The 27,284-nt window shown below is 41.0% G+C and overlaps 1 protein-coding gene across 3 annotated transcripts in view; it reads left to right on the top strand.

Annotated features, from left to right (window-relative positions):
- CFAP61 (cilia and flagella associated protein 61) overlaps window positions 1–27,284 on the top strand; it is a 194,932-nt gene that overhangs the window by 141,204 nt on the left and 26,444 nt on the right. For all 3 annotated transcript variants that reach the window (XM_008173983.4, XM_024110661.3, XM_065589825.1), the window contains 3 exons: window positions 5,695–6,022; window positions 10,175–10,266; window positions 14,890–15,095. In XM_008173983.4, coding sequence (XP_008172205.2) covers window positions 5,695–6,022; window positions 10,175–10,266; window positions 14,890–15,095 — 626 coding nt within the window. The remainder of the gene's footprint in view (window positions 1–5,694; window positions 6,023–10,174; window positions 10,267–14,889; window positions 15,096–27,284) is intronic.

The following is a 27,284-nucleotide window of genomic DNA, read 5'->3' on the forward strand; positions in this document are numbered from 1 at the left end:
GGGTCAACAGTCCTCACTCTCTTGGCAATATCTTAGATTTTGGAAGGATTGCTCCATGTACCACAGGGGTTACTTGAGGCAGCTGCTTTACCTTCATGGCTGCTCCAAATGACTCCGGATTTCTTTGTGGCAGGATTCTTGTGTTGTGAGTACCCCAAGGTGGATGAATACGTTTATCTGCCCAGGAGATATGTCCTCTTGTGCCAGTGTCTCATTCGATTTGGGGTGGAGCCTTGTGTCTCAAAGCTCTTGCTCTGCTAGTTGTCAGAGTATCATTCGCACCATACACTTGAGGAAAGGATTTTTTCATAACCATTGCTACTGCCCAGACGTACTGAGACACAAACCACATGACCCAGTTATCTGTAAACTGTAGTCCTATGTGAAATGTTATTGTGACAGTTGGTTCCCTCAAATCCCCATTTTCAGTCTCCAGTCATCTCCATTTCCACCTCGAATAGGCCTCTTATCTGTCTGTATTTCTTTTACGTCCCTATTAAGACAAGTCAAGTGTTCATTCACCCAGATGTATCAAACGTATTCAACTAATTTGAAGACAGCATCCATTGCATCTCTCATGTTTTTTGTAGAATTTGTAACGTTCTTGCTTGAAGCTGTAAATGTACATATTTGCGGGGCGGGGGGGGGGGGGGGGGAATGTCCCTCACTACAGTCTGATGTGGGAGTGTGAAACAGTGGCCACTTCCAATACACTCTTGGACTGCCGTCTACAACTGATGCTAGTTTTGGCAGTTTTATAGTCCTCATTTGCCTAGAACGCCTCAGTCCACTTTCCTAGGGAGCTGAGCTGCTTGCTAATTTCCCACAAGTGGGCACATGCAGAGGGCACTTGAAGAAGAAAGAGAGGTTGCTTACCATTAACTTGTTCCTTGAGAGTGTTCTCTGAATATTCATACTACCTGCCCACCCTCCCCTTTCTTTACAGTCTCAGATAAAGAATTCCAAAAGTAGGGAAGGAACTGAAGGGCAGATGGGGCCACACACATCCCTTTTATACCCTTGGAATCCTCTGCAGGGCCCTCGGGGCAATTGGCCCCAATGGGACTGCTGACTAGAAAAATCCTGCAGCTTGACACCCAGGGTGTTCTATTCCACCAGATGCTTCAGAGGAAGGAGCAAGAACCCACAGTTGGCAGATGTGGGATAATCTGACAGCCCTCATTGGTCTCATTCTGATCCCTAATTATTAGAGATTTGCTTAAGCCCTGAAGCATGAGGTTTAATAACCCTTCCAAAATTTTCATTATAATCTGGATATTCTTGCTATGCATATAAATGTCTAATACCTTTATCAATCTTGCTAAATTCTGGGCCTCAACTGCTTCCAGTGGCAATTAGTTCCACAGTCTAAGTAGACGTGGAGTGATAAAATTTCCTTTTATCAGTTTTGAATTTACTAACTTTTTATTCTTCTTCAGTTGCTTGCTCATGTCGATTCCATGCTAGATGTGCGCACGCCCACGTGCACAGTCGTCAGAGACTTTTGCCTTAACGGTATCCATAGGGTCAGCCTGGCCGCCCTCGGGAGCACCGCGCTCATGCGTCGGTATATTAGGCGCTCCTGGCCCTACACCCTCTCAGTTGGTTGGAGGCCTTTCCCTTGCCTAGCAAGTGGTTAGTGGTTCTCTCCTTTCTTCCAGCTCTAAGTGTCTTGTAAACAGTTTGTTCACCGTAGTTCGTTAGTAAGTACCTGTTAAGTAGTGTAGTTAGTAACTTAGGCTAAGTCTACACTACGCAGCTTTTAGCCACACAGCTGTGCCACTACGTCACCCACGGTGACAGTTAGCCATCAGACTCAGGCATCAACGGCCCCACCGTGGTCACCAGAAGGGAATTCCTCCGGCACGGAAAGGGAGTTTAATCCCTTGCCAAGGCAGCACAGTGGGCACCTGAGGCCACGTCAACTGCCGCAATGCCATCCTGGCAGCAAGGCCAGTGGTTGGTGCAGTGGCCCTATTGGAGGGCGGGGGTATGCCAGTTATGCTGATGCCCCCTTCACATCATTCTTCATTGCGAAGCACAATCGGATGCCAGAGTGGAGGAGCGAGTGCCCACTCCAAAACCTCCTTCCCCAACTTGTGATGATGCCCCTGTGCCTCCTGCGGTGGTCCAGTCATCGTCCTCATCTCCAGATGAGGTGGTTTCAGGACCCTCTCATGCCAGCCTGCCGGACAACTTTAAGGAGCACCAGACTCTGCTTCAAAAGGTGGTCACGAACTTGGGCCTGGAGATGGATGAGATGAAGGAGCAGTTGGACACCTTGTTTAATGTGCTCTCGGCATCTGCCCCCGCACATGTTGCACTGCCGGCGCACAAGGGGGTCTTGAAAATAGCCAAAGCCCTCCGGCAAACCCCATCTCCCATCTCACCCACCTCCAAGAGGGCTGAAAAGAAGTATTTCATCCCAGCTGAGAGTTTCGAACACTTGTACACCCACCCGCCTCCGGCTCGCTGGTCATTTCGGCAGCCAACGAGAAAGACAGACAAAGGCAAAACAGTTCTACACCTCCTCCTCCCCCCAAAATAAAGAGGCCAAGAGGTTGGACCTTTTTGAAAGAAAGATTTATTCAACGGCCAGCCTTCAATTCAGGATGGCGAACTACCAGGCTTTACTGGGGAGATATAACTTCAACTTACAGGACTCGCTCCATAAATTCAAGGATTCCAAGCCCCAGGACTCGGCCCAAGAATTTGGGGCCCTAGTTGAGGAGGATACATCAGCAGCAAGATGCTCCCTCCAAATGGCCTGGGATGCAGCTGATTTGGCTTCCAGGGTGGTCACATCGGCAGTGGTCATGAGACGCAGTTCCTGGCTTCAAACCACAGGCCTGTCCCAGGAGATGCAGTCCTCCATCCAGGACCTCCCGTTTCATGGGAACCAACCCTTTGCAGAACAAACGGATGCGAAGCTGCACAGACTGAAGGACACTTAGGCCACCCTCCGCTCACTGGGTCTGCATATGCCATATCGACGAGAAAGCAGTTCCAACCATCCCTGCCTCCAAGGCCTTGGCAGCTCCGGCAGGGATCTGCAAGGAGAAGAAACAGAGACACGAGTTTTAGTCATCGCCGCCCTTCCTCCTCCTGCTCACCTGTGCAACCTGGCCCAGCGAAACATCAATATGCACTTACCCAGCAGACCCGAGACAATGCTGGCTTTGGTACAGCAGTGTTGCAAGCCGCACGGCCCACCTCAGGAATACTGCTTGTGAGTCACCTAGAATGGAATTGACATGAGCAAGCACTCGAAGAAGAAAAAACGGTTATCTACCTTTTGTAACTATTGTTCTTCAAGATGTGTTGCTTATGTCCATTCCATTACCTGCCTTCCTGCCCCTCTGTTGGAGTTGCCGGCAAGAAGGAACTGAGAGGGTATAGGGCTGGTGGTGCCTACTATACCGACACATAAGCGCGGCACTCGAGAGGGCACCACAGCCAAACCTACAGATTCTGCTAAGGCAAAAATCTCCAACGACTGTGCACGTGACCGCGCACCCACCTAGAATGGAATGGACATGAGCAACACATCGCAAAGAACAACAGTTATGAAAGGTGGGTAACCGTTTTTTTCATTGAATGTCCCTTTTGTTTTTGTGTTGTAAATAATAAGTTAAAAAAATGTTAAGTTAGAAAGAGATGCAAACCTTGTTGAAGAAAGAACACATGATGTATAATCAAGAAAATTTAAATAGAAACCTAGCATCTCATAATTCTGATGGAAAAATCTTTTACTTGACTAGTTTATATTTTATCATTCATTTGTCTTCATGTACTAATAAATGTTTGAAATTACCCCAAACATTTGTTAGTTGAAAAATAGAATACCATTATATCTACAGATTATAAAAACTAATCTGGCAAACATGATAGTTATGGTTTCTCATAAATATTATAGCTTTAGCATACAAAAATATATGTAATGCACAAATACCCTTTCAAAGACATGAAATTGTGTTATTTTCAAGTATATTGTTTTTCAGTTTCGCTTATATGTTGCGGGGGTGGGGAGAATTTTGTAAAGCCTTGCGTTCTTTATCATATACTTGTAATGACAAAGATAAAATATGTACTTGAGTTCGGGATATTTAAAGGACTAAATAATATAAAGCTATTAAAATACAGTACATCTAGTTAACCAGAAAGTAGGAAATTATGAATACTCTTAGCTCAATAAATCTCAGCTCTTTGGGTCTGTGACGGGTTGGATCACAGAAACCCCCTTGGGAGCTGCCACCAGATGTGCAAAGACTACCCCTGCTTCTGCTTTCCCTGCCAGCTCAGGACTCCAGCACCCTGTCTTGCTGAGCCAGACACTCCCGTCTGGCTCCAGACACAGACCCAGGATCTGAATCTCCTGTCCCAAAGCTGCAAGTTTACCCGAAAACAGCTCACAGCTTGTCTTTAGCACTCAGATGCCCAACTCCCAACTCCAAACCCAGATAAATCCGTTTTACCCTGTATAAAGCTTATACAGGGCAAACTCATAAATTGTTCGCCCTCTATAACACTGATAGAGAGATATGCACAGTTGTTTGCTCCCCCAGGTATTAATACATACTCTGAGTAAATTACTAAATAAAAAGTGATTTTATTAAATACAGACAGTAGGATTTAAGTGGTTCAAAGTAGTAACAGACAGAACAAAGTAAGTCACCAAGCAAAATAAAATAAAATGCGCAAATCTATGCCTAATCAAACTAAATACAGATAATCTCACCCTCAGAGATGTTTCAGTAAGTTTTTCTCAGACTGGACACCTTCCAGGCCTGGGCACAATTCTTTCCCCTGGTACAGCTCTTGTTGCAGCTCAGGTGGTAGCTAGGGGATTCTTCATGATGGCTTCTCCTCCTCTCTGTTCTCTTCCCCCCTTTATATATCTTTTGCATAAGGCGGGAACTCTTTGTCTCTCTGGGTTTCCACCCCCCCTCACTGGAAAAGCACCAGGTTAAAGATGGATTCCAGTTCAGGTGACATGATCACATGTCCCTGCAAGACTTCATTACTCACTTGCCAGCACACACATATACAGGGAGACTCACAGGTAACTACAGCCATCTGCAGACAATGGGAGTCAAGATTCCAAACCATCATTAATGGTCCACATTTTACACAATTACAATAGGCCCTCAGAGTTACATTTTATATTTCTAGTTTTAGATACAAGAGTGGTACATTTATACAAATCAGATGATCATACTCAGTAGATTATAAGCTTTGTAATGATACCTTACAAGAGACCTTTTGCATGAGGCATATCCCAGTTACTTACATTCACTTATTACCGTATTTTCTCTAAAACTATCCCAGTTACATTATATTGACTTATTATCAAGTTTTTATAAAACCATATAGACTGCATGACGTCACAATGTACTTGAGTTCGGGATATTTAAAGGACTAAATAATATAAAGCTATTAAAATACAGTACATCTAGTTAACCAGAAAGTAGGAAATTATGAATACTCTTAGCTCAATAAATCTCAGCTCTTTGGGTCCCTTTTAATTAATCTCAAAATTTGGTCAATAGGCCACATCAGGGTATACAAAGTCATGTTGTATTTTGTGCTGTAGTTTGTAAAATAAATCACATTAAATAATGAGTCACACAACCTCATTTATTGTGTTAGACAATGACTAATGTAGTATGACCTACATTTGTTACATCTTTTTAGGCATTCTTTAACTTTTCCAACAAGGGAGTGGATTATGAAACCTTCAAGGCGATTAATGACGCGTGCCTTGTTTATGATGGAAGACTTGTGATCGATGCCAACTTCCATACTAATGACGTTACTATCAGAGCGGCAGGACCTTTAACCAAGTTCTCCAATATATATTATGCAAATGAATGGACACACAGCAATTTCAGTTCGAAAGAGATTGGTTTCCAGCTTGCTGCAGCTATGCTGAATCTCTTTGATCCAACTCTTGAGCCAGTTTCTGAGCCACCAGAAGATCTGGATAGACTCATCCCTATGTACAGGGGATGTAAAATTCAAGGTGTGTCAAAAACAAATTCTTCAGTTTGTTACACTTCTAGGTTTTCTTCAATACTTTCTTCTGTAGCACAAAATGCCATAGTATGGCATGAATTATATTAGTATTGTTGGAATTTTTTATATAAGTAAATATTAAGTAACAAATTGTTGAACTGTAGTAAATTTTATGCTGTACACCTGAGCTGATGGGTACCTGCAGGAGGTGTAATGTTACTTTATTTATACTTAACCATATTAGTGAAGGAAGACTCCCATGTCCTCACACTTTGTCACTACCATCAAATTTGTTCTCTGTTCTATTTGTTTGCCATTCATTCTTCATCTCTATCCTTAGACTCACTTCTTGATGATAAAGGTGTGTCTAGCTTAACACTGTTTGATGAGAACATGTAGTGCAGCTAATTAGATCACTTATACTTAGCTTGTAACAACACATACTAGTTTTTAGCCTACAGTACTTGAAATCTTTCAGATTTGCCTCTCCCAACCTTGCAGTTTACATCTTTGACCAATTGAATTTTCTGAGAATTTCATATTAATGATCTAATTGTCAGCAACAAACTCTTATGAAAAAACTCATTATTTCTCTCTGTGATTTATCCTTGTTCTTATTAGGCACTGAGCCAACAAGTTCAATAAAATAACAACTTTTTCTCAAATCTTGCCCCAAAGGAATCAGTTTTGATGCTGAAATCCGATGGTAAATGATTCCTAGTAACACATAGAAGGTTAAATTTTAGTGTGTCTCTGCACTTCCTGGTTTAGTCCCAAAACAGACGTGTCAGAATGTGCCAAGAAATTCTATTCTCATGTTATTTCACATCGAGCCAAAACAGAAATTTTGTAAAAAAAAAAAAAAAAAAAAAAAAAAAAAAAGCTTAGTCTTGTCAGATTTCCAAAATAAAGTTAATCAGAAACAAACTGGATATCTGACATTTTGGGGACCAAACTTTCAAAATCCTTTGCAATGGATGGACCACATTGTGTGAAATTCACCCCTACACAGAGAGCCAGCACTAGCCCTCAAATCTGAGTTAACTGGTTCACAGACCCTGTGTTGGCCCTGTGTACAGGCATGATTTCAGCCAATGCGTGTAGGCCTTTGGGCCCATAAAAAATCACAGTAGTGTGTGCAAATGGGGTAATTGCAAGTGCAATGTTCCCTCTGATCTATTTGCACATGTAGTATGTCTGATATATGTTCTATTTGGACCAGCAGAGAAGGAGATAGGAAAACAGCTGTCTGCTGTGGTGGTAGCTTTATTGTTCTGGCATCAAAACTGAAACCAATGTGTAAGTGAGGCTTTTCACTGGGGCAGGGGGACTGCAGAGTGCCCAAATATTTAAAGGGACAGGACACCACATTCCTCCACCCTACTTTAAAGAACTTCACAAAAATACATACATTATCATTTACACGGCTAACAAAAAACACTCTGTACCCTAATTAAAGGTTACAGGTAGACTACCGCAGACTCTTAAATTGCAAGGAATTATTCTGCCCTGGAATAGCAACTCACTAACTAAATAATTTATATGTTCAGGTGCACCACTGGTGTTCACAGTCTTTTGTGATAACATGGTAATGGTGGTGTGGCAGTGTGCTGAACAACAGCAACAGTTGATGATAAGGAATCAGTTGGATCTGGTAAGGAATCAGCTAGACCAGATACCAAAGTTTCTTCCACCAAGCCATCAAAATTAGTAGTTTTAACTGGAGAGGTTTCAATCAGAGGAACAGAAAGTCCTACTGGAACATCCCCGGATTTTGGTACTTGCTGAGGCTGCAACTGATCTATATGTCAATCCATAGAGTACAACTGGATAGTTTCACCACAAACAAAACAGATCCCATGCATTTTACAAGATCTCCAGGTACCCATTTCATTCCACAACCATAGTTGCAAGTCCACACTAAGTCTCCTACTTCAAAAGAATTATGACAAGTCTCACGTCATTGATCATTATGCACAGCTTGGGATTTAGCTGCACAGGAGGCACCATCAGCACATAGCAGGTCCCAACAGGTATGCAAATATCACTTCAAGAAAAGAGTTGCAGGTGACTCCTGGATGGTGGCATGTGGTGCATTTCTGTAGACAAGCAAGAAATTGTCCAATTTCTGCTGATGACTCAAAATATACTTGTTAGCTCTTAAGGCATGGTTAAGTGTCTGTACAAAATGTTCTGCTAGTCCATTTGTAGCAGGATGGTATGGAGCAGAGTGTATGTGATAATTCCATTTGAAGCTAGGGACCTCTGAAATTCTCCAGAACACAGTTGAGATCAATTGTCACTCACCAACTGTAACAATAAACTAAAATGATTAAACAAGGTACAAAGGTGTCCAATGGTCTTGGTAGCTGTAGTGGAAGTCATTCTGAAAACTTATGGCCATTTCAAATGGGCATCAACTACAACCAAAAGCATGTAACCTTCTCATGGTCCAGCAAAGTCCATGTGAATATATTTCCAAGGAGTCTGAGGCCAAGACCAAGGATATAGATGAACTGGGCGAGGATCATGCTGAATTTGCTAACACATAGTATAGCACTAGATCTTCCTCGCAACGTCTTTGTTGATCCCTGGCCAGCAGACATGACTCTGGGCTATTGTCTTCATCCAAACAATGCCACAATGATCTTTGTGAAGAGCTTCTAAAACCAGCAGTGGAAAGGTCACTCGCATTCCCCATAATATGCAACCATGATTCACAGATAATTCACATTGACATGACACGAAATGTGTAAACTGGGGATTCTTATGTTCCAAAACTGTACCTTTTATTACCATTCCCTTCACAAGAGAGAGCATATCATCCTTAGCACTTTCTTTGTAATGGGTAACCAATACATCAAACTGAGATAAAACACTTTGTTGGAAGTTTCTTTGGGTTGACGAGAGTGCTGTCTGTGCTTGATCGCCCTCTGCTTGCTGAGTGCCTACACTGCAGAATGCAGAATTCTTCCTTTGGCTGCAATTCGGCACCCTCTGCTGGCTGAAGTCCTCAGTGCAGGATAAAGCTGTCTCCCTGCCTGCTTGCACATGGTTCAGCCAAGATGGCTGCTTGTTTCCCCATCACTAGGGTTGCCAGTTTTGGTTGGCTGTATTCCTGGAGATTTCATCACACGACAATCTTTAATTAAAGATTAATCTTGAATTCACGGAGACTCCAGGCCAATCCTGGAGGGTTGGCAACCCTACCCATCACTGTTCTGTTTGAACAATTCTGGCAGCTCAGCAGCAATGGCAGAAACCTCTTCCTTGGTTCTACTTCTAATTGCCTACTTCCTCCTCTCTAGCTGGCTGGTTCCAGTTATGCCTGAAGCAAAGTGCAGCAGCAGTCTGCCACCTTGTTTCTAGGGGAAGTGTTTTCCTTTCTTAAAATAGTATCTGTTTACTTATTATTCTTCTTGTTAAGGAAATGGGAGCACTGGACACTCGTGGGATAGAAGGTCCTCCTAACCAATATGTAATATTTGGACCCAGCAGAGAAGGAGATAGACACACAAGGCACTGATAGAAACACAGCGGTCAGCTATGATGGTAGCTTTATCATTCTGGCAGCGAAAGTGAGGCCACTGGGAAGGGGGAAGTGCAGTGTGTCCAAACATTTAAAGGGACAGGATATCGCAATATATATATGCACAAATCCATTGCTTTGTTGATGTATATTTGTGCATAAGTGTGTATGTTCTTTGCAAGAGTTACATGCTGCATGGATCTTTGAAAATGTGTCCTTTGAGATTCACCATCCCTAGTTTGTCTTAAGTTGCATATTACATCTTACCGTTACCAAAAGAAATATAAAGAATATATTCTTTGCTAATAATGTACCAGATTATGATGTCACGTACACAGTTGTAAATCTGGAATAATTCCGTTGAAATCAGTAGCTATATTCCATTTTAACACCAATATAACTATGATCAGAATCTGGCCCAATGTGACTATTGCACTGAAATACACAAAAATACAAAAACATATACAATATGAATGCCATCAAAAAGCAACATTTTTTTTTCTCCAAGGAATTCTTTAGTAAATAACATATGACTTGGGGGGAACTTGCTTTTTTTTTATGACTGAATAAATAAATTGTGATTTACAACATTAACAAAGATATTAATCTTAGCTGTTTTGTCTATGGTAGGAGGTGTTCTACCCGGAGGTTATAATTACTTGCATATTTCCAAACCAGGAATCCCTACACGCTTGGATGTACAAATTACACAACCTAATTATGTAAGTATTATTACTGAATTTTTCTTTGCTTTGCCTTTGATTCAGGAACGCATTCTTATTCAGGACATTACGTAAGTACCATGCGCTTGAGTAATGTCCTGAATAGTGATGGACTTAAGTACATGCATAAACGCTTTCCTGAATCAGGGCTTTTATCAATAGATCCATGAACTGTGATTCTTTATTACCAGTGTCTTTAAGGCATTTTCAGCTCTTCATTTACCAGAAACTTAAATTCACAGGTATACCACAAATACAACATACACACAAACAACCTAAAAGGACTGATTCTCTAAGATACCATCTGTGCAAGACCTTCACTCGTGGCAAGAGGCCAACAGAACCCCCATAGCTTTTCAAGGATTTTTGGTTCCTTAAGTTCAGAGATCCTTAGTAAGAATAGAGAGTTTAAAGTGTGTGGGGGGGAAATATAGACTTAGAAGAAGCTATGAAAAATCAAATAATTGGTCCCCCTCTTTTTTGGGTTCTGTGTGATGGATCCAGAAGGAACCTTACAATAGCCCTTTTGGGGGAGGCCTGACAAGGAGTGTCTCTTCTACTCTAAATACCAAAAGCATTATTAGAATTTTTTCACTGTACCTTTTGACTTGTTCACAGTCCTCTTAAAAGAGAACATCTTTTAAAACATTCCAAACACTTCATGCACATCATCAAAGAACACACTGCAGAAAGAAATGAGAAAAACTAGCAAAACGTATTAGCAGAGTGCTGCGGGAGTAACAGAGCTTGCTGTAACCTAGCAACTAATTTTCAAAACTAGAACATGAGCACAGCTCAAAATATACCTGTGAAATATTTGGCCACAACATTGAAATATGAGGTTTAAAATGTATGATTATCTTTTGTCCATTCATTCGGTAGCTGATTGATTTTGGCTAAATGAAAGCAAGCACAGTCACACCAGAATTAACAACCAACACAACTAGTATTTCAGTTGTAGTGATGTTGCAGTAAAGCCTAGAGTCCCCAGCGAGGATTGGGGTCTCATAGTGCTAGAGTAAAAGACAGGCCCTGCTATGAAGAATTTACCATTTAAATAGATTAAACAGACTACATCTCTGAAAGAGAGTGGGGAAATTATTTATCCAAAGTCACATGGCATGTTTATGGTAGAAATGGGAGTAGAACCAGGTTTCCTAGTCCCAGTATAGTGCTATATCCACTAGACCACACTACCTCTTGACAGTTTAAAAGGCTGCTCTGCGGGCTTATTTCTCACAAAATTCAAACAAACTAGAAACAATACGCATCCTCTGCTGACTAGAAGGAAAAGCGAGTTCAATAAGTATACCTTCATTTGTATGTTTTTTGGGCCAGATCCTCAGCTGGTGTAAATCTATATAGCATCATTATTTTCCACAGAACTATGTTGATTTACACAAGTTGAGGATTTGACTTTGTAATTTTAGGAAGTGCTCTAGTACAGCAGTGATGGAAGGTGTAGAAAAACTTAGAGAGATGTAGCACCCGAATGGATGAATAGTGTGAAAGAATTGCATGAATAGATGATAACTGCTCTTGCAGTTTGTCAAGACTAAAGTATCATTTTTAAATACTGTAGTTGATAAATACAGTTTAACCCTATAGACTGGGCTGGCTAAAAGTGTAATATGCATTTCTAAAGTTAGTACAACTATGTCAAATAATAATAAACAGTGATTTACCAAAGAGAATATTTACTAATGCGGTTTAACATTTATATGAGGTCACTGTTATCTTTGGGTAATAGCAATTCCAAATCAACTTCAGCAAATAAAATAAAATAAAATAAATCCTATATCGAGGTCATTGCTCAACAAAATCGCTGCAGAAAACCAAAATGCTTGGTTAAGAGAGATTTGCTCAATGCACCTGTTTTATCTTTTACATTCTTTTGTAATTCACTAAATTTTTGTGCAATTTAATTATACTAAAATACTGGACTTTGTGTCTTTTCTTGTACTGTTAGCAATGCTAAATGAGTTTCCTTTTATTTCTGTCTGGTTACTGACTTGGCTATTTTTGCATCATAATAGTAGTTTTTAAAATCCTTGTTACTGTAAGCTACTTTTGATATTAAAAGTAAATAGAAGAGCTTAAGTCCGGATCTTCCAAATGATCGCATGCAGGCAGACTTCTATACCCATATAGGTCCCCATTGACTTCAAAGGGGTGGCATAGCAGGCAAATGGCCATTTTTAGACTTCATTCTGACTAACAGGGAGGAAATGGTTGTGAGTCTGAAAAGTTGAAGGCAGTTTGGGTGAAAGTGAGCATGAAATGATAGATTTCATGATATGAAGGAAAGGAAGAAGCAAGTGCAGCAGATTAAGGACAATGGGCATCAAAAAGCAGACTTTAACAAATTCACAGAGACCTGGTAGGTGAGGTCCCATGGGAAGAAATTCTAAGGGAGAAAGGAGTTCAGAAGAGCTGGTAGTTTCTCAAAGCAACAATATTAAAGATGCAACAGAAAACTATCTTGATGCAAAGGAAAGATAGGACGAGTAGTAAGAAGCCAACGTGGCTCCATCAGGAGGTCTTTAAAAACCTGAAAATCAAAAGGGAGTCCTACAAAAAGTGGAAACATGGACAGATTGCTGAAGAGGAGTACAAAGAAATAGCAGGGACAAAATCAAAAAGGCTAATTCACGAAATCAGAAGGCCTCAGGCACACCTAGCAAGAGGCATATAAAAGGCAATAAGATGACATTCTATTAATACATTAGGAGCAAGAGAAAGATGGCGGAAAGTATAAGTACTCAGTGGGGAAGGAGAGCGAATAACTGATGACATCAAGCAGGCTACATTGTTTAATGCCTATTTTGCTTCATTCACTAAAAAGATTAATAGTGATCAAATATTCAACACAATTCATATTAACAAGGGGGAAGGAACAAGAGCCAAAATAGGGAAAGAACAGGTTAAAGAATATTTAGATAGGTTAGAGGTATTCAAGTCAACAGGGCCTAATGAAATTGATCTTAGGATACTTAAGGAACTAGATAAAGCAATTTTGGATTATCTTTGAGAATTCATGGAGAATGGTTGAGATACCAGAGAACTGGAGAAGGGCAAATATAGCAACAAAGAACAAAGAGAGCCCGGGGAATTATAGACTAACTTCAATAAATGGAAAGTTACTGGAACAAATTATTAAACAATCAGTTTGTAAGCACTTAGGGGATAATACGGTATAAGTAATAGCCAATATGGATTTGTCAAAAACAAATCATGCCAAACCAGCCTGATTCCCTTCTTTGACAGGGATATTGGCCTAGTGGGTAGGTGGGAAGCTGTAGACGTGATATACCTTGATGTTTGACTCATTCCCACATGACTTTCTCATAAGCAAATTAGGGAAATGTGGTCTAGATGAAATTATTATAAGGTGGATGCATAACTGATCAAAAGACCATACTCAAAGAGTTGTTATCAATGGGTGCAGTCAATCTGGAGGGACGTGTCTATCAGGGTCTTGCAGTGGTCTGTCTTGAGGTCCAATATAGTCAATATTTTTGAATGACATGGATAATGGATTAGAGAGAGTGCTTATAAAATTTATGGCTGACACCATGCTGGGAGGGGTTGCTAGCACTTTGGAGGACAGGATTAGAATTCAAAATAACCTTGATAATTTGGAGAATTGGTCTGAGTCAACAAGATAAAATTCAGTAAAGCCAGGTGCAAAGTACTACACTCAGGAAAGAAAAATCAAATGCACAACTACAAAATAGGGAATAACAGGCTAGGCAACAGTACTGCTGAAAAAGGGGGCTGGGGTTATAGCGGATCTCAAATTGACTATGAGTGAACAATGTGATCCAATTGCAAAAAGGCTGATACCTTTCTGGGGTGTACTAACAGGAGTGTCGCATGTAAGACATGGGAGGTAATTGTCCCACTCTGCTTGACACTGGTGAGTCCTCAGCTGGAGCATTGTATCCAGGTCTAGTCTCCACACTTTAAGAAAGATGTTAACACACTGGAGAGAGTGCGGAGGGAAACAAAAATGATCAAAGGTTCAGCAAACCTGACCAATGAGGAAAGGTTAAAAAACCTGGGCATGTTTAGTCTTGAGAAAAGAAAGCGGAGGGGAGATCTGATAACAGTCTCCAAATCTGTTAAGGGCTGTTATAAAGAGGATAGTGATCAATTGTTCTCCATGTCTACTGAAGGTAGAACAAGAAGTAGTGGATTTAAGCTAAAGTAAGGGAGATTTAAATTAGATATTAGGGAAAAACTTTCTAATTATAAGGATAGTTCAGCACTGGAATAGGCTTCCAAGGGAATCCCTGTCAGAAGTTTTTAAGAATAGATTACACAAACATCTGTCAGAAATGGTCTTGACTCAGATCAGGGGGCTAGACTAGATGACCTCTCAAGATCCCTTCTAGTCCTACATTTCTATGATTATGCCATCAGCCTTACTAAGGTGCCTTGCTTTATAAACTACATTTCCTAAAGCTGCTATTTGCTACTAAAATCTTCTTAGTTTCAGAAAGAACTAGTGTAACTATCAGGATGTGTAACATCAGTTTTAGCTGATACTATACATGTGCCAATTGGAAAATCCCCTCAGTCTAAATAGTTTTCTTAATATTCATACTATTTTTGTTCCAGGGGATGGAAATCATAACAGGGGCTGCAACAAAGGGGAATTACTTCAGGATACATGTCAACCAATACTGTATGGTAGAAACCATTACCTGCCTTTCAAAGGAGCCCTTCCCTGTCTCCAACTACATTTGTTTGTTTGGCCAGCATGAGCGGGTCCTTAACAATCTTTGTTCTCGCTGGAAGGAGGGATTGATCAAAGATCTTTATAGGTAAGATGAGAGCAAATTCTGCTTTCTGAATAAAATTATTGTTTCATTTTATTACAGCATGTATTCTATGCCTAACTACTCTATTTGCTGCCCTGGAATATTTGGAAAACTACGGTTCTTAAACACACATGTATGTATATAAATCTTTCAGTAAATTGGCTGACATTCATTGCTGTCTAACAGCAAAAGTCTTTCAGAGAGAGACTTTCTGCTCCCAAAATTTTATTATAGATGAGTGGTAGCTGCTGTGTTATTAAGGTTGGAACCAGCTTTTATTTAAAAAGCCTAATTTTAGCACCCCTGGAACCTGTGCTTGGAAAATTAATTTGGCCTCAAAATTACCAAACTTACTCTGAAGGCAAAGGAGAATGTTTCTGTAAAGTTTGGTTGAATTTCATGAAACAGTTTTTAGTCACAGGTCATTGCAAATATTTGAAGTAATGTGTTATGTATGGAATTGGATCTAGTCATGACATTCCTGCACTGATTAGTTTGTGGCTGCTTACCTGGCATGTAACAGACTCTATGGACTTTCCCCTCTAGACTTTTCATGTCCTGTGTGTAAATACAGAGCATTGGGAAGTATTTTAACTTTAAATCAATTTTCCTGCTGGCAAACTTTGCCTGGATTCTACCCGGATGCACAACAGAGATCCCCCTACCAGTTCTCAGCAGGGGGATGGTTATGTGGATTCTCTATAAAGCTGATCTCCTTGTGCCATCTGTGGTTAGGTATGAGGAAGTCTTTTGGACTAGGAATTCTGAGGCAGAGCTCAGTTCCAAAATTCTTCTCTCAAATGATAAGAGACAGTAAACCCTGTTTTGGAAAAGAGGCCTGGTTATTTCTGTTTCTTATGTCTCCTTCCAGAGAATTTTTTGTTCCTTTTGGGCATTTTTAACTAATTAAACAAGGTATTTTGGGGATATGAGTGTTTGAAAAATGAGAGAAAGTGTTTTTGAAGTCTTCTGATGCTTTTTAGCAATGTCATATCTCAAAAGTGCCTTGGCCTATAGACACTCTACATTTATTTTATTTAGCAGTCCTCAGTCAGAGCCAGTGCTTTTGAAGATAGCTTCTGCAAAGGAAAGTTATGCATCAGTTCTTTATTAGAATTCTTTGACTATGTCAGTAAAATAGTGGATAAAAAAGAACTAGTTGACATAATTTATTTGGACTTTCTAAAAGTCTTCGATAAAATCCCTCACAAGAGTCTACTAAAGAAACTAAGTAGTCATGGTGTGAGAGGCACCAAGGATTGTCCTGGAACAGAAACTGACTAAAAGACAAAAAATGAAGAGTAGGAGTAGATAGTAAATTTTCATTATGGTAAAAGGTTAACAGTGGGGTGCCAAAAGGTTCCAAAGTAGATCCGGTCCTGTTTAGTATATTTATAAATGTTTGCAGATGGTGGCAAAATTTGCAGATAAAACAAAATTATTTAGGTTAGTCAAGACTAGACAAGACAGAGAGTAATTTCACAGGATGTATCCAAGCTTGTGAATTGGCAGCATGGTGGCAGATGAAATTTAATGTTCACAACTGTAAAATAATTAACATAGGAAAGAATAATCTGAACTACTCATTCACCTTAATGGATGCTAAATTAGCTGCAACAACTCAAGAAAAAGACCAGGTCTTCACAGCAGACTGTTCAGTGAAAAATCTCTACTCAATGTGCAGTAGCAGTTGAAAAAGCAAAATGGGATAAAGCATAATACTGTCTATATTACAATGCCATTATGTAAATCAAAAGCGAGCCCATACCAGGATAGCTATATTCAGTTCTAGTCACCCTGCTTCAGTATCTTCAATCTTCAGTATCTGTCAGAAAGGGAGGGCTTCAGATATGGGCAAGGAGAATCATTAGAGGCATGGGAAAACTCATACGAAGGGAGATTGAAAAGACTGGAACTGTGTACTTTGGAGAGGAGATGAATAAGAGGGATAAAGATATAAAAAATGGTATTTAGAACGTTGATTGGGAGCCTCTGTTTGCCTTTTCCCCAAACACAAGAACAAAGGGGGGTGTTCACTGAAATTGAAAAGTGAAAAAGGAAATATTTTTTCACACTGCGCACAATTCATTGTAGAAATCACTGCCACAAGATAACATTGAGGCCAAAAGCTTAGCCGGATTCAAAAAAGAATTGGACATTTATATTGATAGCAAGAATATCCAGAGATACTATAGTAAGAATTAAAAACCAAGAGTTTTGGAAGTGATATAAACCTCCCTGCTTCAGGGCAGAAACCAATCCTGACTATTTAGAGTTAGGAAGAAACTTTCCCTATGGGCAGGTTATTCCAGATTTCTTGCACATTCCTCTGAAGCATCTGGTGCTGGCCACTGTCTGAGTCGGGGCATTGGTCTAGAAGGACCACATGTCTGATCCAGTCTGGCAATTCCTATGGTTCTGTGTGCTTATTTTTGGAATTGTTGCATGGTTAATGTTGGAGATACCCACTCAAAATCTTTTGAACTTCTCAGAAGCTTGTGAGCTCTTTACAAACTTTAGAAATTTTACAATCAGCATATATATTTCCCCAACTTCTGCACTCCTGCTGATTTCAAAGACTTTGAAAGCCCTCTTTCTTAATGTACCAAAGCAGTTGTGCACTGATAAACATGGGGATGTGGGAATGCTTCCTGAAAATCACAGGAACCAGACTTTCAAAAATTTAAATATAACTCTCACTTAGAATTTCCTGGCTTCCAGTTTTGTTTTGTTTTATTTGTTTTTAATATAATTGCAAGGTTCCAATAGGGCTTTTTACTAAAGAACAAATGAGCATTTACAGCCTTAACTCCATTTTAAGAAAATATTTTGTCTTTGAAGATGAATAATAATTTCAGTGTGCAGCCTGAAACAATGATAAGAAAGGAACCAGATCATATACTTCAGAGCATAAGACTGATTCCCTCTTTCAGGAAGTACTTTATTGCACATATTAAGCATTGAACAGTTGCAGAGCTGCATTAAGGACAAGGCCCTCTTGCCTATTAAACATTAGGTACTAGTCACTTCCAGGGGCAGAATCAGATTAGATGGACCAGTGAACTAATCCAGTATTGCCACCCTGTGGGTTTTGAAGTTACATTTCTCAAAGCAGTCAAGGCAGTTTCATGTCTGCCAGTAGACAGGTTTTTGCCTCTTGTTTAGGCAGTATGTTGTTTTTCCCAAGCAGTCTGATACCAGCCTGCTTTATTATAATTAATGTTATTATTATTAGCATTACTATAGTGGCTAGGAGCCCTAGTCATGGAACGGGACCCCACTGTGCTAGGTGCTGTTTTGCATGAGAATGCTGGGCCACATAGCGCCATGTACATTTGTTAGCTGGCGTACATAGAATAGAATATCAGGGTTGGAAGGGGCCTCAGGAGGTCATCTAGTCCATCCCCTGCTCAAAGCAGGACCAATCCCCGGACAGATTTTTGCCCCAGATCCCTAAATGGCCCCCTCAAGGAGGGAACTCACAACCCTGGGTTTAGCAGGCCAATGCTCAAACCACTAAGCTATCCCTCCCCTCCTCAGTTAATGGTGGAAGGTTTTTTTGTATTCATTTTGGGGAGGAACGTGTTACTAAGTGTCACCTTAAATAGTGAAGTCCTTTGAAAAGTATTCCCATTCCCTTAGCCAGGACTGGACTTGCATCTTGTCAAGAACCCTCAGATGTGTGGGGTATTATTTCTCCTCCTGAGATCTCTCTTCCATCTAAATATTCTGGCATTTAGCTATTTGGCTGGCCTGTTCTCCCAACCCTGTGCAAGAAGATAGGGTTGAACCAGATGAAAAAAACCCCACAGTAATGTATTACTTGAACTCATAAGGTTTTAATGTTTCCAGGTCAATGTTTCTATGCAAGTACGAACCATTTTTCTCCAGGGAAGTCTTTCCTATGGCAATCTACATAGAGGATTGTGAAGTTTCTGATTTATTAATATATCAGAGATTGGTTTTTATTTACGGGAAAGGTTAATTTTGATTTACAGAAAAGGTATGGCACATAGCAAATGTAAAGTTAAAGTAAAGAGTGTGTTACCAATAGCAGCTAAAGAATAAGATTCTGAGGGAGAATGAGATCACTATAGTAGGGATGGACTAAGATGGCAACGTTCTTTACATTTTCACTGATACTGCTCAGTTAATACATTTTTAGATTTACCATGAAAGTGATTCAATAACCTGGTTGTAGTTAGATGTCATCAGTCTTTTTAATTGCTTATATTTGTGTTACAGTGTGTGCACGCAGCTGTGGCCACATCTTTACCATGAACCACAAAATGTTCCCGACACTTTTGCCTTTGTTATGGGCCCAGACATGGTTACACTGTCACTTGTTGTTAGACATGCTAGCAAGGGTCACACCAGTGGCAGCAAAAGGAAAGATGAATGGTTAGCAATTGTTTTTTGACCTTGGCAGAAGCAGCAGTTGTTCCCTTTTCCTCTGCTGCTGTCTAAAGTGCCTATACAGCTCTGCAGCAATTCAGAGAAGGACGGATCGTTAGCTTGTTTTATTGACTTTCATTCTTTCATGTTAGACATGGTTTTATATACACCACTCAGCCAAGTTCAGGACCCCTTCTGGTTCCTCTGTTTCTCCAGCCACTGATTCATTCTCTCTTGTAAAGATCCATCAGTATTAGTGGTGATGCTGACATCATAAGGCAGTAATATCAGAAGTGGCAGTGGATGGCAGAATCCTGATTTCAATAGCAACATGGTCGCTAAGGCTTTCTGTATGAGAGGAGGCAGGTAACAGGTTCAGCCGTATTTATAGTAGTGGCAGAAATGCTACACTTACAATTTTGGTCAAACTTGTAATTGATACTGATGAGCTTTGCAAGGACATGTCATCTTGTAGATGCCAAAATGCACCACCAGATGAATAAATAGTGCTGTATTGAGAGCATGAATCACTTCTGACTGCATGTTTTTGGATTTACTCCGTGGGACATATGAGGAAGAGAGAACTCTCACCATGTATTAAAAAACAAAACAAAGCAATAAAATGTCTCAATTAGAGGTGTTCAGACCCCAGAATTCCCATTCCTTGCGAAATTCCAAAATGTTGACACTTCAAAATTGTGATGTTTTTCCACCGAACAAAATTCCAAAATTTCCTAATTTCCCCCGCTGATACTCACATCTTCTTGTCAACTGTTTGAAATGGGCTACCTTGTTTACATTGGCCTCATTAACATTTACTGTTTACAGGATACTTGTGTTCAGACAGCTGGGCAAAATGAAATCACTACGATGGGTTCCAACAGCTAACACCAGTTGAATTGGTTTTGCTTCCTAAAAATTAAAGGATTCTCACTGTACATATCAGGATTTCACATTGGGACGCCCAGGGGAATGACATAGGGGCTGGTGTTTGCCTTCATTGAAGTAAAGGCGCCCTTATTGCATACCTAGGTGTCTCCACCCCCCAGGTATCTCAGCACTGTTGAGTCCTTTGGGGGTGATGGAGGCATTCTTTGAATGTAAAAGTAATAACAGGAAGAAGCTGACACTGGCACAGCACACTTCAGTCAGGGCTTCCTACCCCTGCTCCAAAATGCAGTGGTTGAAACTTCACATAAGAAAATCTGTGGCTAAGAAAAACAGTAATTGTAGCCTACTGCTTAGAGGGAATTACCAGTAAAAGGAAGTGAGAGAGAGCAAGAGATGGCTAATTATTCATCCTAGCAAAGGCTCTCAACTGCCATCAGAGAACAGCATTGTTTACTTTGTTCTTGCACAGAGCATCCCGGTAGCTTCCCCCCCGCTCCTTCCCACCCAGGCACACGCTAATAACCTTTTGAAATAAGCCTTAATGGATATGGATATCTGGTCTGAACTTCTTTGAGCTTTAATTCTCCGTCTTGTATTGTACCTTTAGCCTGTAGTGTGAACAGTTCTTGCCCTAGATTCTTTGTACGACCCCATCAAGTACTTATACACCAGGCTTAAGTCCCCTCTCAATCACCCTTTTTTAAGGCTTAACATATTTGACTCTTGAAGTCTATGCCCATAAGGCAGGTCCTCCCCCCGCTCCCTCCCCCACCCATCCAATGAACTTTGCTGTCTTCCTCCACACTTTGACAAACCCTTGAACATCCTGTGCAAACAACATTGCACACAATATTACAGATATGGTTGGGGTAAATGAGACATTAACTTTCTGAATATGTAGGTCATTTCTCTGTAATTACACCCACGAACCTATATGTCTCCTTTGCTTCTAAAGCACCTGTGTCCTTATCTTCATGCTGGGATCCTGGGATCCCTCCAGAAAGAATCCCCATAGAAACCACAAGCCAGTTGTCGGGGTTGCAAATTAAGGACAAGGCACAAACCTTTCGTAAGAGGTACATTTTCAATCTCTAGATAGATGAAGACCCCTTGAATGAACACAATGGGAGGATTTGGGGCAGCCAGTATCACAGGGGTAACAGGGGTGATTGGGGCAGACAAGGTTACCTTATCTTATCCCAGGAGAGTCACACATGCAGGGAGAATCCCCAGCTTCAGTCAAGGTCTGGCCACATGTCCCACAGGCCTTGCCTTTCTCTGTGTAACCTTGGATTATCTGGTGGCTGAAATGCCTTCGCACGAGGAGCTAAGCCACATGCTCAAATTGCTTGTTGAGGAGCCAAGGGAAAGACACTCTACTGCAGCAGGGGGAAGGAGACACTAGCAGACAGAACTCAGCTGCTCTTGCCTCCTCCCACAGTAGTCTGTTCCTCTACAGCCGGCCAGGGAAGAGGGAGGTCTGAGGCAATAGAGAAGATATAACAAGAGAGAAAAAGATGGAAACAAATTGCCCGCAAAAACCAAAGTGGCAGGCCTTCCTCAAAGCAATATGGTACAGCGAGCAGCTTCTGTCAGATGGAGGTAGAACAACCTCCATCTGACAGAATCCTGGCTATATATAGCGGGAATTCTTCGGTCTCAAAATTTCTATTTGGTGAGTTGCCTACATAAGTGCTGGTGGCCGTGGTTACCCAGTAGCCCGTTTCCATATTGGTGGATTCCTTGTGAATGAGAATGTATAACGTAGACTATGATATACTATTGCCATTTTATAAAGGAGCTATCCAGCCACACAACACAGTTTAAGGTCATTTTTGTTCCAGGAAGTACTGCTACATCTTCTCAGTAATCCTTTTGTTTGTTTTTTGAAAAGTTTGAAAATATCTTAATCTTCTGTCAAGTTCAATGTTGTTGACTTGTTGCAGAAGGTGAACATAATGTTTAGTCAAGAGGGGAGTAATTGGTGTTATTAGTTCACTTTCCTAATCTGTACATGTATCAGTGAATTCATGCCTGATGACACTATGTGAATGAGGACAAAGTTAAAAGCACAAAGTCACCATAGTTATTAGTACGGGGTAGGCAACCTCTGGCATGCGTGCCAAAGATGGCACGCAAGCTGATTTTCAGTGGCACTTACACTGGTCCTGGCCACCGGTCCGAGGGGCTCTGCATTTTAATTTAATTTTAAATGAAGTTTCTTAAATATTCAAAAAACCTTATTTACTTTACATACAACAATAGTTTAGTTCTATATTATAGACTTATAGAAAGAGACCTTCTAAAAACGTTAAAATGTATTACTGGCACGCGAAACCTTGCATTAGAGTGAATAAATGAAGACTCGGCACACCACTTCTGAAAGGTTGCTGACCCCTGTATTAGTATATTCTTTAAATATTTTATAAATCACAACACACACACTCACATATAAAATTACATTAGAAGAACATCATTAATGTTACAAAGTCAAGAACTCCAAAATTAGGATATGCCAGAATTAAGGTTCCTTGTGCATACTTGATGACATACTATTTTTTCCACAGGACCCCACCTCATTCCATGCACAGGATAGACAGTTCTCCCTTACTGAGCAGCTTTTCAATATTTTGTTTTCCCCTCATTGTTCATTGTGTGGCCCCAGGCCGTATTTACTTCACACTATTCAAACCTTGCTCTGAAGACAGAATTATTAATTTCCTCATGGGCTTTTCTGTGGCTCTCAACACTAGAGTATCTGAGGGCTTCATAAACATTAATTTATTTTCACAACACCCCAGTGCGGGTGGTGGTAGTATTATCCTCAGCACCACCCCTCTGCCAAATTTCAAGGCTCTGCCCCAAAGCATGAGGCACTGAAGCTTCTCAAGAAAAGGTTGCCAAAAATGTTTAACATGGAGAAAACAAGTATTTTTCCCTAGTCTCATTCTTGGAAATGGCTGAACTGTTTTGGCTGAAATTTTCCAAAAACTTCAGTCCTAACAGACAACAGACATAGAAGAATTCAGCCCAAATGTTGAAAGTTTGGCAAAATTATAAGCAACTGAAAAAAGGATCTTACAATGGGAAGTGTCGGGCAACTTTAGTAATAGGTGGTGCTACCTGCTTTTTCTATAATAAATAATTCTATTGAGATGGGGCAATCTGCAACTGTCCCTGATATCCCTGTCAGTCATGCATCTTCCTGTAGAGTACGTCACTTGCATAGAACTTTGAAAGTATTCCATAATATATATCTTTTTAAAAGCTACCCATTAGAAAGAAAGAAAATATAAAGCATTATGTTTCTGCATCTCTTGTGAGATTAAGTCTCAAGCCTTGAGGCTTTTATCCAAAGAAAAAATGCAGTGTCATAATAACTTTACGGTCCTGCAGTCAGAGAGCACAAGATTCTCATTGATGTTAAGTACATTACATTTACACCCATTTTAAGGCCCCTTGACGTGGCCAGAGTGGTGTAAAGGGACCCTATTGTAAATGAGAAGTAGGCCTATAAAAGTGCTCACAGTCTAATCAGTTAAATTTCTCCTACTGTACTTTTGCAATATGTATTTTCCCTCTGTTCCTTTTTTATGATAACTCTGACTTGGGGAAGCCCCTCACTGTAAGGCAAGAAAGTCCTAGCTCTGTTTTAATCCCTTTGTGTCTATTCAGATTTTCCCGGCATGACATCCATTGCCAGGAATGGACACAGTGAAACAGCTGTCACCTGGGAGATAATTTGTCTCTGTGTAACATGCAAATTATCTTTTAAATAATTAGAGACAGCACCTAGCAATGAATTTCCTCACTGCCTTGCATTCAGTAAAAAGGCGGATGGTTAACCCTGTGGTACTGGATTTCCTGAACATAATGTGCCAGCGCAGTTTTCAAATTAACATTAACAACAGGCCCTCAAGATCCTGCTAGCTCTAAGAAGTAGCCTCTTTCTGATGTGTGCATGAAACTGCCACTAATGCTAATAACAGGATAAATCTTGTACTTTGCATCCAGGCAAGACTCCAATTGATTTCAACAGGAGTTCTGCCTGAGTGACAACTGACAGTTGCACATACAAATCAAGGATGAAATCCCCCCTACACACACACACACACACACACACACACACACACAAAAGCAGGAGTAAATTTGCTTTGTGCAGGAAACTAAGTGGGGTTGTGGTGAGTCCATCCTTTAGCCCAGGGGCAGGCCATGGGACTCCAAGTGCAGCGTTTCCATGAATATTCTTCCAATCTAGGGACTGGAAAAGCAGCTGCTGTCCCTCCAAGCCCCAGATGGGGTTTCCAGCACTAGATCAACATACTCCGCAATCCAGGACTACAAAACTACCCCACCCCCGACACTTCCCTCCATGCTGGCCTGTTCAGAGCTAACATGGAGCCCACTTCCTCAGTAAAGAAGGAGAGAGAGGTCTTCTTTGTACAGGTGCTCTATCCACGTCCCGTTCCCCAAGCAGGTATGACAGGTCTGGATCAGCACAGAGGGTTTGTGTGGGCTTTCACTGGCAGATGAATTTCACCCCAAAAGAACTCTTTTGTGACTTTACAATCTACTAAGAATTCTGATCTCTTAAGTTTAGTTACCATGGCAAACATAAGTAAATTTGGTTAAATCTTGAACCTAGCAGCCTCCACAGCACAGAGCAGGCAAAGCTGCCTGGCCCTGCACCCACAGAAGCCTCTGCAGTTCCCGAGAGTTGTGGCACTCCTTGTCCATGCTGTGTAGTCTGGACCTGGCTGTCCATACTGGCCTCTTCTGCATGGGAAGTCATGGACTCATGCCCTACTGGGCACTTGGGAGTGGTGTTAGGGAGGCCCTGAACATGTGCAGCGCCTCTTCAAAATCCAGATGGTGGGGTTGGTTCTCCTGGCTGGGGGACCCTAAAGGGGCTACATCAGTCTCCCTGACTGACAACTAACTGTGTTTCAGGGTTGTCAGCCAAGGAGAGACTCACGCCCCAGTGGCTACTGCATGGGTAAACATGGGCCTGATGAGCCATAAAGACATGCTTGAGTGTGGAGTCTTGCCATTTACTTGAGATCTGTCCGCCATTCTTTGAGGGGCTACATACCCTATTCTGGTAAGGTGGTTGCCTATCCCTTCCACAACCAAAGCCTATTGAAATATACGGGAGTCTTTCCATTGATTTCAGTGGATTTTGAATCAGTGGATTGGGGGCGGGGAGGATAGCTCTAGTGGATTGAGCATTGGCCTGTTAAACCCAGGGTTGAGAGTTCAATCCTTGAGGGGGCCACTTAGGGATCTGGGGCAAAATCAGTACTTGGTCCTGCTAGTGAAGGCAGGGGGCTGGACTCAATGACCTTTCAAGGTCCCTTCTAGTTGTAGGAGATGGGATATCTCCATTAATTATATTATTATTAGTCCCCAGATCAGGGTTGTCTGGCCCAGTGGATTTGCATAGCTAAATGACAGAGAAGTAGCAAATATTCTTGCAATTTCTCTTCTGCTATTGGTAAGTCTTTAAATTCATGAACTGTCTAAGCAGTAATTGCAAAACAGCATAAGATCATCTGGCTGCATTTCCAGAGTCACTTGATTAGAAGATGCTTTACGATACTGTAGGTTAAAACCACTGGAAGCTTTTACTGAGTTAAAGATACTGTATAGTATAGTACTGTCACAGCTCAGTAAAAGCCTCCAATACCTGTGAACTACATTTTTTTCCAAGGGAACAATGCTTTTAGTTTTCATGGTTAAACTAGCCAGCACTGGATCTGATGGAACTATTCAGTTTCAGAGTTTAAGATTTTTTTCCTTTTTTCTTTCTATTATCAGACAGCTAGTATGGACATTTTGCAAGGCTGCATCAGAGCAGTGTAGTAGATGCACATAAGACCATAACTATGGCCATATTGGGACAGACCAATGGTCCATTTAGGCCAGTATCCTGTCTCTGACAGTGGCCAATGCCAGATGCTTCAGAGGAAATGAACAGAACAGGGCAATTATCGGGTGATCCATCCCCTGTCGTCCAGTCCCAGCTTCTGGCAGTTGGAGGTTTAGAGACACCCGGAGCATGGGGTTGCACCCTTGATCATCTTGTCTAATAGCCATTGATGGACCTGTCCTGAACTTATCTAATTCTTTTTTTTAACCAGTTATAATTTTGGCCTTCACAGCATCCCCTGACAACGAGTTCAATAGGTTGACTGCATTGTACGAAGAAGTACTTCCTTTTGTTTGTTTTAAACCTGCTGCTTATTAATTTCAGTGGGTGACCCCCTAGCTCTTGTGTCACATGAAGGGGTAAATAACACTTCCCTATTCACTTTCTCCACACCAGTCATAATTTAATAGACCTCTCTCATATCCCCCCTTAGTCATCTCTTTCCTAAGCTGAACAGTCCCAGTCTTTTTAATCTTTTCTCATATGGAAGCTGTTCCATAATAATTTTTGTTGCCCTTTTCTTCACCCTTTCCAATTCTAATATATCTTTTTTTGAGATGGAGTGACCAGAACTGCACAAGGTATTCAATGTTTGGGCATACTATGGATTTGTATCCTGGCATTAGGATATTTTCTATTTTATTATCTATCCCTTTCCTAATGGTTCCTAACATTCTGTTCGCATTTTTGATTGCTGCTGCATATTTTCAGGGAACTATCCATCATGGATCCAAGATCTTTCTTGAATGCTAACAGCTAATTTAGACCCCATCATTTTATATGTATAGTTGGGATTATTTTTTCTGATGTGCGTTTTTGGACTTTGCCTACCACACCACCAAGCAGATGATCTGGCAACAACAACCAGTTCCTCCAGCAGCAGCAGCAGGAGTTTCAGTGGCGGTGGCAGAGAAAGTGGGATGAGGAGGAGGAAGACGAGGACATCACCAAGCAACTGATATTACAGGAGCTATTCC

Source organism: Chrysemys picta, chromosome 3, assembly GCF_011386835.1.
Source record: "Chrysemys picta bellii isolate R12L10 chromosome 3, ASM1138683v2, whole genome shotgun sequence".
Lineage (NCBI taxonomy): Eukaryota > Metazoa > Chordata > Testudines > Emydidae > Chrysemys > Chrysemys picta.